Source organism: Eriocheir sinensis, chromosome 67 (genome assembly GCF_024679095.1).
Source record: "Eriocheir sinensis breed Jianghai 21 chromosome 67, ASM2467909v1, whole genome shotgun sequence".
NCBI lineage: Eukaryota > Metazoa > Arthropoda > Malacostraca > Decapoda > Varunidae > Eriocheir > Eriocheir sinensis.
In genome coordinates this window covers 7,239,390-7,251,111 of record NC_066575.1, presented here as the reverse complement: position 1 = coordinate 7,251,111, position 11,722 = coordinate 7,239,390, and the positions used below count along the sequence as shown (strand labels likewise).

Here is an 11,722-nt window from a genome sequence, read left to right as displayed (position 1 = left end):
AGCATGCGAGGTGTGGTGCGCGCGTTCCGGGGCGTGAATTATTTTGTTAAGATTAGTTTTATTTGCGAGTTTTTTTTTCTCTTTTTTGTTTGGTCTCTCTCTCTCTCTCTCTCTCTCTCTCTCTCTCTCTCTCTCTTGAATAATTTTGTTAAGATTAGTTTTCTTTTCGTTGTTGTTTTCTCTCTCTCTCTCTCTCTTCTTTACTTTTATTTACTTATTTATTAATTTAGTCATCGTTTACAAGGCTATTCGTCGAAGTGGGGTTATATTTCGTTACTCATTTACGCTTTTCTTACTTTATTTACTTAGCTATATTTATTCAAACGTTTCCTTACTCCTTTTTCTTCCCTTCTCTTCTGAGGGTCTTTGTGAAGGGGAGGTTTTTTCTTTCTTTCTTTCTTTCTTTCTTTCTTTCTTTCTTTCTTTCTTTCTTTCCTTCTTTCTTTCATTATTCTTGTATTGATTTGTCTTTGTTTTATTGCGTCTGGTCGTGTGTTGCATATGTTTACTTTTGTGTTGAATTGTTATAGTTGGTGAAATTGCAAGTATTTATCATTATCATTATTATTATCATTTTCATTAACAGTATCATCATCACAATTATTATCAATAAAAAGAGAAGGAAAAGGTGAAGGAGGAGGTGAAGGAGAAATAGGAGGAGGTGAAAACGGTCAAGGGTGAGGTTCTGAATTATCATAATTTTGCATCATATATTTTTGTGTTCCTGCAAGAAGAAGGATGCTTACGAGGAGGAGGAGGAGGAGGAGGAGGAGGAGGAGGAATAAGAAGAAGAAGGAGTGGGAGGAGAAGAGTAGGAATGTAGGAATAAGAAGAGGGAGGAGGAGGAGGAGGAGGAATAAGAAGAAGGAGTGGGAGGAGAAGAGTAGGAATAAGAAGGAGGAGGAGGAGGAGAGTAGGAACAAGGAGGAGGAGGAGGAGGAGGAGCAGGAGAATAAGAATATGCAAAGGAACACGAATAGAAGAATAAAAAGAAAAAGGAAGAAAAGGAGCATACGATAAGAAAATGAAGGAAAAGATTAAGATACACACGAATGAGGAAGCATACGAAGGAAAGACAGCCAAAGAAAACAAGGAAAAAAACAGAGATTAAAGGACGGAAGCAGAAGAAGAGGAGGAGGAGGAAAAGGAAGAGGAAATATAAGATTCAGAAGGCACATATTACCATCATTTCTTACTCTCCCGCTGAAGACTGGAGGCAAAACAACGCACAAAGCAACACACAACACACGCACCCCCCAGCATGACCTCTTCGTACTATACCCTTGATTTAAAAAAAAAAAAAAAAAAAAAAAGAGGATTATCCCACCAGCACATAAGGATACAAACAACAGCGGAAGACGTACAATTATTAACCGCATAATTTCCCCTCAGAGTCGCTTCTTGCCTCCCTAAACACACCGGCGTAGCTTGGGAGGCGCGCAAAACCTTCGTACAGCTTCAGATGACGCTTAATTCCCCGTCGTAAGCTAGGATATAAGAGAGAGCGCGAGACGGAGAGAAGGAGTTACGGAAGACAGATGTAACAATGTTCTTTTATTTTCTGTTGTAGCTCGAAAGAAGAGAGAAAGAAAGGAACAGTAAAAAGGATATATGAAAAGCAATGAAAAGGAGAAGAGAAACCGAATTAGGTGTCTTATTTTTCCTTCTAAAATTTAAACGACTCGCAAAATCAGGCAAATAAAACACAGAAAAAGAGAAAAATACGGAGCTAAGAGGGAGAAGAAGAGAAAAGAAATACTTGTCCTTTTTCTGTAATTCGAACGACTCACAAAATCAAAGAAAAAATATACAGAAAAAGAGAAATATGAAAAACTAGTAGATGAAGAAGAGAGACAAAGAGATAAAAACGAATTAATTATCTTCTCTTTCTTTCTAAAACTCAAACAACCAAACCAAACAAAAGCTAAATTAAAAAAGAAATTAAAAATGACCCCCCCCAAAAAAACAGACCGCTAAACTTCGTCATAAGCAAGGATAGGAAATAAACAGAGAAAAGGGGAAGAGAGAAATCAAATAACTTCATCTTTCCCTTCCTTAAAACTTGGACGACTCACACGAGGAAAAAATTAATAGATAAACTTCACCGTCATAAGGATAGGAAATAAACAGAGAAAAGGCGAAGAGAGACACCAAATAACTTCATCTTTTCCCTTCCTTAAGACTTGGACGACTCACACGAAGAAAAAAATATATAGATAACCTGCACCCTCGTATGTAACAATAAGAGAGAGAAACAGAAGACAGAGAGACAAGACAAGGAGTTAAAAGACATAATTGCTTCACCTAACTTTGCCTTGCCTCTCTGCAACTGAAGATTAGGAGAGATGGAGAGAGTAAGGCGAAGGTTTAAAAAGTCAATTATACTCTATTTCTTTTTATTTTTTTCCTGCAGTTGAGGAATAAGAAAAAAAAAGACCCTAAAAAAAGTTAAAAAGACATAATTACTTCACCTAACCTTTCCTCGCCTTTCCCTCCCATTCTTGTCCTTTTCATTCTCTTCCTTTCCTTCCCTTCTTTTCCTCTCCTTTCCTTCCCATTCCTTTCCTTTCCTTACCTTTCATGTCCCTTTCCTTCCCTTCCCTACCTTTCCTTTCCTTTACTATCCTTTCCCTTCCCTTCCCTTCCCTTCCCTCCCCTTCCCTTCCCTTCCCTTCCCTACCTTTCCTTTCCTTTAGTATCCTTTCCCTTCCCTTTCCATTCCTTCACATGCCTCTCCTCTCCTCTCCTCTCCTTCCCTTTCCTTCCCTTCCCTTCCCTTTCCTTCCCTTCCTCTACTTTCCTCTCCTCTCCTTCCTTTCCCTTCCCTTCCCTTCCCTACCCTCCCTCTACTTTCCTCTCCTTTCTCCAGCTTAAGCCACCCACAAAAAACTCGAGAGATCAAGAACAGTCACAACAAAGGATGCGAGACTCAAAACCACATAATTATTTCACCATTTCTCGTCCTTTTCCTCATCGTGGCCGCTCAGAGAAGGAGTTACGAGCGCGAGAACATCAAAAGAAGGTCGTGAATGCGTTGGTGTCACGTCCAGTACAAAGGATTCTGGACCAGGGGAATTTTAAGCCTTTGCAAGAATGAGGAAAAGATGATGGCGTGTTGGGCTAAGCTACGGTGGTGACATGATAAAGAGATGAGCAAAAGGTGTTAATGAGCCTATAAAGAGTGTTTTTAAAAGGCCATAGGAGTTTATTAAGGCAGTGCATGAGAGGTTAAGCTACGGGGGGGGTTGAAAAGGGTAAAAGAGAAGAGAAAGAACTTGTAGTTAGCATAAAAAGAAGAGGAATATGTAGGAATTAGTGTGACAGGAATATTTTAAGACGCCTTTTTCTTCACTTTTTTTTTTTTCAATTCTATTCTGTCCTATTATATTTTGTTATATATTTTTCTTTTCTTTTCTTTTCTTTTATTTTATTTTCATCTCTTTTCATCTCTTCTCTTTTCTCTCTCTCTCTCTCTAGCTAGCTATCTGTCTATTTATCTATCCATTCATCTCTCCCCCCTTATCTCTTCCTCCTCTATCTCTCCCCCTCTTCTTCTTCCCCTTTATCTCTCCCCCTCCCTTCTCTCTTTCACCTCCTCCTCTTTCTCACCCCCCTTTCTCCTATCCCTCTATCTCTCAAAACCCCTCTCTCTCTCTCTCTCAACCCCTCTCTCTCTCTAACTCACCCCACTCTCTCAACCCCATTCTCTCTTACACCATCTCTCTCCTAACCCCACTCTCTTTAACACCCCCCCGCCCCCGCACCCCTACAAGCCTCACCTCACCTGCCCCTTCTCTCCCCGTAGGATACCTGTCGGGCGGCGGGCGGTCATCCCCATCCCCGGCCTCGGTCATGGGCGTCGGCAAGGGCCCCAGCGGAGGACCCACGCCCTCCACGCCCGTCTCCTCCGCGTCCCTGCACTCCCCGTCCTCCCCAGCACACAAGGGCGGCTCCATGACACCCACGCAGGAGGAGGACAGCATTGAACCCGACGTGGATGTGACGGATGAGGGGGAGATGGAGAGTGAGAAGGGCGTGGGGGGTGACGGAGGCGCTGACGGAGGGGGTGGAGGTGGTGGTGGCGGCGGAGGAGGCGGGGGAGGCGCAGGGGACGGGGATGAGTTCACGCCGAAGAAGAAGCAGCGTCGATATCGCACCACCTTCACGTCCTTTCAGTTAGAGGAGCTTGAGAAGGCCTTCGCGCGGACCCACTACCCCGACGTGTTCACCAGGTAAGGGGGGAGAGGGAGAGGGGGAGGGAGGAGGGGTTAGGGGGAGGGATTGGAGGGAGGGGATGAAGGGGGGGGTGAGGAGGGAGGGGGAGGGGTGCGGTGGCGGGGGGGTGGGATTAAGGGGAGGGATCAGAGGGAAGGGATCAAGAGAGGGGGAAGAGAGGGGGAGGGAGGGGAAGAGGGGGATGGAGAGGGGATAGGAAAAGAGGGGTAAGAGGAGTGGTAGGAGGAAGAGGAAGAAGAGGAGAGGAGGAGGAGGAGGAGGAGGAGGAGGCAGTTATGTTGTTGTTTATTTGAATGTCTAAGTTAATAATGTGATCCTCCAATTATTATTATTATTATTATTATTATTATTATTATTATTATTATTATTATTATTATTATTATTATTATTATTATTATTATCTTTATTATCATTATTATTACATCTACGTCCTCCTATTTATCTTCCTGTTTTCCTCTTCCCCTTGAACAAACCTCTCCTTCCCTACTTCCTTCCCTTGGGTCCTTCCTCCCTTCACCTCCCTTCCTTCCTTCCTTCCTATCAGAACTTCCGTTATCTCCCTTCCTCCTCCTGTTCCCCTCATAACTTTCACTCTCCCTCCTCCCCTCCCTCCCTCTCTCCCTCCATTTCCTCCTTTCTCCTTTTACGTTTCCTTCCTTCCTCCTTCCTTCCTCTCCCTTGCCTCACCATTCAGTTTCTTCCTCTCTCCATTTTACTTCATTCTTCTATTTCCCTATTATTTTTTTTTCTCTCCCACCATCTCCCTCTCCCTCTCTTTCTCTCCCCCCATCGCCTCATTAGCCACACTTGTCGGTCAATTAGAGAGATTCTGAAGGACTTTAATGGGAGAGAGTTTCCGGAGATTGGGGGATGGGGTGGGGGGAGGAGGGGGTGGGAGAGTGGAGGGTAGGAAGGGAGCGGAGAGATAGGGAGGAGGAGGGGGAAGGGGAGAGGGAAAGATGGGGGAGGGGGAGGAAAGGAAAGTGGGGGGGATGAGGAGGAAAGATTGGAGAGATGAGGAAGGAGAGAGAAGAGGGATAGGAGTGGAGGAGAGGGAATGGAGAGGGAGAGGGGAGGGAAGTGGAGTAGAGTGGAGGGAAAGGAGAGAGAAATGAGAGGGAAAGACGGGGGAGAAGAGTGGAGGGGAAGGGAAGGGAACGGAAAGAGAGAAAAGTGGAGAGGAGGGGAGGTAGAGTGGAGGGAAGGAAGGGAGGAAAAGAGAGGGTGGAGGGATGGAGGAAGATTAGATAGTGATAAGGGTGGAGAGGCGAGGATGGAGAGAAGGAAGGAAGGAAGGAAGGAAGGAACGAAGGAAGGAACGAAGGAAGGAACGAAGGAAGGAAGGAAGGAAGGATGGAAGGAAAGAAAGGAGGGAAGGAAGAAAAGAAGGAAGGAAGAATGGAAGGACAAATGGAAGGAAGAAAAAGAAAAAAAAGAAAGGAAGGAAGGAAGGAAGGAAGGAAAGATGGAAGGAAGGAGGGAAGAGAGGAAGGAAACTAAGGATGGAGGGAAAGGAGGAAGGGCTGAAGATGCGAATAACAAAAAACAAAGAAAACAGTAAAAGAAAAAAATGAAAAGAACGAAAAATAATTAAATAAAATCAAGAAGAAAAAAAACAGGACAGGTGAGGCAGATCCGTAATGCTGACAACCCGGGCAATAAACACCGTCAATTAACCTGGGCATCCCAAGGCGCGGCGAGCTGATTGGCGCGCGCACACACACACACACACACACACACACACACACACACACACACACACACACACACACACTCATTAACACTTTTATCGCCCTAATATTGCCGCCGGGACGCACAATCACCGCGCTTTCTGCATTAACTCTGATCAGCGGTTTTAATTAATCTCCCAACCGGCGATTATTATTTCTGCGCCCGATGTTTATTTCCCCATCAATTTGTAAGACTGGATCGTAAGTTGAGTCGGGTTAGCATATGTAAGAGTTAGTATATGTAAGAGTTCGTATATGTAAGGGTTAGTATATGGAAGAGTTAGTATATGGAAGAGTTCAGTGTATAGCTCTAAATCATATAGTTGGGTTAGGTTTTTATATGTAAGGGTGTTGGATTCCAAAAACAAAACATTCAATCCTCTTATATGTCTCGTAAATTTTGTACCCGATGTTTTCTTTTATCATGAATATGTAAGTTTAAACCATAATGTTGGGTTAGGTTAGTATACAAGGAGAGTCGAATTTCCACACAAATTTTTTATTATTTCATCAAACTCTCTTATTCTGAACGTATATTTTGCACCGGATGTTTGTAGGTCACCATCAATTTGTAACTCCAAATTATGAAGTTGGGTTAGGTTAGTTTATGTGAGGGTGTCAAATTCTCCCTTTAAAAACTATTCAATCCTCTTCTATTTCAAAGTTGCGATGGGTTACTTTATACAAAAGCGTCAAATTATATATAAAAAAAAGCTATGCAACCCTCGCAAACCCTTAAGCATAAAGTTGTTCTGGGGTAATTTATATAAAAGCCTGTACAAGCCTCCTTAGACCCTTATTTCGATTGCATAAAACAGTTCGACCTCTGATATACCGTTATTTTCCACTCTCTTTTCCTCTGTTATCTATCAATATCATTTTTTTTTCATCTCAAAGTCAAATTCTGTCCCAATCAAAACTTTATCCCTTCCACAACGCTATTTCACCTTCTTATATTCCTCTCTCATCTATCAATATCATTGTTTTTTCATCTCAAAGTCAAATTCTGTCCCAATCAAAACTTTATCCTTTCCACAACGCTATTTCACCTTATATTCCTCTGTTATCTATCAATATAATTTTTTTTTTTCATCTCAAAGTCAAATTCTGTCCCAATCAAAACTTTATCCTTTCCACAACGCTATTTCACCTTCTTATATTCCTCTGTCATCTATCAATATCATCACTTCAAACTCCTATTCCTTTCCAACCTAAACATTTCGATCCCTTCTATAACGCTATTTCACTTTTTTCACCCATTTGGTCCATCTATATCCTTTCCTTATCCTCTCAAACTCTTATTCCGTTGCTACAAAAAATCCAGCCCTCAAGTAACGGTATTTCCCACTCCTCAGTCTATCAGTATCCCTTTTTTTGCTACCCTCAAACTTATTTATCCCGTGCTACTCAATACATTTCGTTACCGTGTGTTACTTCATCATGGCGTCTGTGCGTGTGAGTGTGGCTTCAAGTGCTACATGATCAATACTTATCCTCCAATTTGTGGTTAAGTTTAAAACCGTAAATCGAGAAGCCAGTAAATATTTTCCAATTAGCGAGTTTCTATTGCGCGTTTTATGCATTTCGTGATTGTTAATTATGTGTTATTGAGCGACTGACAGGCATGCGGGGAGATGGATGACCCGGCACTGAGGGAATGAAGGAGGAAGGGAGGGAAGGAAATAATGAACGAGGAAATAAATTAGGAAAAAATGAAAAGAGTGAAGGAGGGAAAGGAAGGCATAATTGATAGTATAGGAATAAAAGTAAAACGAAAAGTAGTAATAATAATAATAGTAGTAGTAGCATAGTAGTAGTAGTAGTAGTAGTAGTAGTAGTAGTAGTAGCAACAGTAGTTGTAGTAGTAGTAGTAATAATTAGAAGTAGTAATAGGAGTATTAGTTCAACCTCATATCACAACTACTACTAATATCGCTACTACTACTACTACTACTACTACTACTACTACCACTACCACAACCATCACCACCACCACGATCACCACCACCATTACCATTACTACTCTTGACATCTGCAACGGTGCCATAAAGCTCTTCACTGTTAAATAATTCACACACACACACACACACACACACACACCGCCTTATCGTAAATACTTAATTCTCGTTATAAGCAGGATCATTAGCCGTCGTAAAGGTTTATGGCTGTAGGGGAGGAAGAAGGGAAGGAGGGAGAGAGGAAGAGAGGAGGGAAGGGAAAGGGAGGGACGAGAAAAGGGAGAATATAGAAGAAGGGGGAAAGAAGAAAGGTAGAGAGAAAGGGAAGGGACATAGAGGAAAAGTGAGAATAAATATGTAGGATATGAAATAGAGAAGGAGAGAAAGAAAAGGCGGAAAAGAAAACGATAGAAGAATAGAGAGAAAATATAGTTGAGAGAAAGGACATAGAGGAAGAATGGATAATAAAGGAGGGAATAAGGGAAAATGTATATGTAAGGTTCTGATACAGGAGAAAGTGAAAAAGGGAAACAGAAGGGAAGGGGAGGAAGAAGGGAAAGGGAGGAGGAAGGGAAAGGGAGGTGGAGGGAGGGAGCGAGAATGGTAGAATGGTGGATGGAAGGGAGGGGAAAGGAGGGAAGGAAATGGGAAAGGATCGAGAAAAGGGGAGATAAAAAAAGAGGATAATTGAGATAGAGGGAAGGAATAGAAGGGAGAGAAAAGTAGAATGGAGGGAGGAAAACGGGAGAAAACGAAGAGGAAGGGAGGGAAAGAGGAAGAGAAGGAGAGAGAAAGGGAGCTAAGAAAAGGAAAAAAAGAGTAGAAAGGAGGAAAAAGAAGATAGGAAAGAGGGAAAAGATGAGAGAGAGAGAGAGAGAGAGAGAGAGAGAGAGAGAGAGAGAGAGAGAGAGAGAGAGAGAGAGAGAGAGAGAGAGAGAGAGAGAGAGAGAGAGAGAGAGAGAGAGAGAGAGAGAGAGAGAGAGAGAGAGAAACGAGAAGGAGAGAACGAGAACGAGAAAGAACGAAAACGAGACAGGGAGAACGAGAGAAAGAACGAAAATGAGACAGGGTGAACGAGAAAACAAGAAAGAACGAAAACGAGAAAGAACGAGAAAGAGAGAGAGAGAGGGGGGGGGATGATTGCTCTCTTATATCCGGGTCTTAGAGAGGTGCGGCCGTCCTTAGATCAGGCTCACGAGGCGGCGAAACGCGTAGTGGCGAAACACGAGCCGGGACCCGGAATTAGTGGTGATGGGAGGTGTTTATGGGAGGAGGAGGAGGAGGAAGAGGAGGAGGAGGAGGAGGTGATGATAAAGGGCAAGAGGAGATGTTTAGCAAGAAAGAGAAAAGATGAAGAAGAATGAAGATGAAGAACGAGAAGAAGAGGAAAGAAGAAAAAAAAGGGAAGGGAGGAGGGAAGGAGAAGGGAAGCAAGTAATAGGGAGGGAAGGAGAGAAAGACGAAGGAAAGATGTAGAAAGGGAAGGGGAGGAAGGGAGGGATGGCAGGCGAGACAGGAGATAAGGGATGAGAGAGAGAGAGGAAGAGAAGTGATGAAGGATTGAAGGAGGAAGCGAGATAAGAATGAACTGAAAAGAAAACATGCGCTACACGAAAATAAGACACAAAAATCATTCATATCACAAGCCATACGATTACACAACAGCCTCTGAAGTGATATCATGAACCAAAAGGAAAATGAAGCTATAAAAACAGGGTACGCAGGAAGCTTATTATACCGAAATGACTGTTTACGGAAAGGACGGCGTGAAGGATCGCAGAAACAATGTTATAAGAATATTGAGCCCGAAACGAATCACACTGAAGCAAATCGCAATGAAGAAGAAACATACGCTATAATTACAAGGATCTCAGAAACAATAAGTAGGAATATTAAACCCAAAACCAGTCACATTATTAACAAATCGTGATAAAAGAAAAAATATATATACCGTGTTATTGCAAACGTAGAGGAATGTATATGAATAGAATTAATGGGGATAGAAATAAATAGCAGGATGAGAATATATATTTCAAGCCATAATGGAAAAAATATATATACTGTGTTATTGCAAACGTAGAGGAATGTAAATGAATAGAATTAATGGGGATAGAAATGATACATAGCAGAATGAGAATATATATTTCAAGCCATAATGGAAAAATGAAAATAAAATGAAGTAGTAGCACCATTAAATAAGAGGATTAGAATCACTATTAGAATCCAAAATGCGAAATAACAGACTGGAAAAATATAAGAAGCAGAAAGGAAGGATAAGGACACAGGGTCACATCAAGGCCGGCTTTTTTGCAGCTTTTTTTTTTTTTTTTTTTTTTTGACTCCTTACACATTCGAAAAAGAAAAAGAAAAAAAGAAAGGCCATTATCGTAGCCATACACATAAAAAAGAAGATGGAAAAAGAAAGGGCGATATCACAGAAGGGTCATTAAAGTAACATTAAAAGACACATAAAGAAGAAATAAAGGTCACATCACAGAAAGGTCAAAAGGTCAACATTCAAGCATGACCAGAGAGGAAGATGAAATTAAGGTCATATCACAGAGGGGGTCATTAACTTAACATCACAACTAATATTCATAAAGGTCAATTACCCTTCGATACGCACGGTACTAACTTAAAAAGGTCAAGGTGAGTACGAAATGGAAAGGTGGAACAAAAAAAAGGTCACTGCATTCTCTCGCTTCCATACCTGGCTTACGTGACCTGACCCCACGTGACCTGACCCCCACGTGACCCAATCTTACATGACCTGCGCCCCCCACGTGACCTGATCGTCCCTTGACCTGACCCCCCAACGTGACCTGCTCCCCCTCTAACCTGACCCCCACGTAACGACCTCCCTTGACCTTTCTCTTTTGCATAATCTCAAACTGTGACTTTTAGTGCTTTGGAGAGAAAGAATTAGGACGAAGAAAGAGAAGATGAAGATGAGGAGAACTAGGAGATGCAGGAGGAAAATGAGAAAGACGAGGAGGAGGACGGGAAGGTAGAAGAGGAAAAGGAGGACGAAAATGAGGAAAACTAGAAGATTGAAAGGAAAAACAGGAGGAAAATGAGGAGGAGAAAGCAGACGATGAAAAAGAAATATAGAGCACTTAAAGATTGATATAAAGAAGGAGAAATAGGAAGAGGAGGAGGAGGAGAAGGGGTAATAGGGGGAAGAAAAAGTAATAAAAGAAAAGAACAAAAACAGCAACAACCTACACGGCACCACAAAAACATCAACAACAACAATAATATGAGTAAATAACAATAAAAATAAGAAATGAAAATAACAACAGCCACAACAATCGCCATATCCTGATCGCCTCCAACACAATAAAAAATAATAATGAACACAACAACAATAACAACAACAACAACAGCCATCGCCCTGCCACGACCAATCAGCAGCAAATGAAGGCGATAAAAACAAACACACAAACACGCTAAGGGAAAAAAAAAACAGACCAGGAATAAGAAAATTGCTCCCGGTGCATGTTGCTGTTAATTGCCTGCCCCCCCCGAGAGAGAGAGAGAGAGAGAGAGAGAGAGAGAGAGAGAGAGAGAGAGAGAGAGAGAGAGAGAGAGAGAGAGAGAGAGAGAGAGAGAGAGAGAGAGAGAGAGAGAGAGAGAAGGCGGGTAAATAGGCAGGTACACACAAACACACATACATACATACATACAGACAGACAGACAGACAAGTTTACAGACAGGTGTTTTGAAGGTGTTAGCACATGATTTGCTTGCTCTGTGCTACGTGGAGAGATAGGTGAGGAGTCAATCGCCCACCTGAGC

General features: G+C 42.2%; 1 protein-coding gene across 1 annotated transcript in view; it reads left to right on the top strand.

Annotated features, from left to right (window-relative positions):
• The first annotated feature begins 3,765 nt into the window (after nt 1–3,765).
• The window catches only part of LOC126988033 (homeobox protein aristaless-like), a 54,353-nt gene continuing 46,396 nt past the window's right edge, over nt 3,766–11,722 (top strand). Inside the window, exon 1 of the mRNA XM_050845774.1 lies at nt 3,766–4,232. Coding sequence (XP_050701731.1) covers nt 3,853–4,232 — 380 coding nt within the window. The 5' untranslated portion in view covers nt 3,766–3,852. The remainder of the gene's footprint in view (nt 4,233–11,722) is intronic.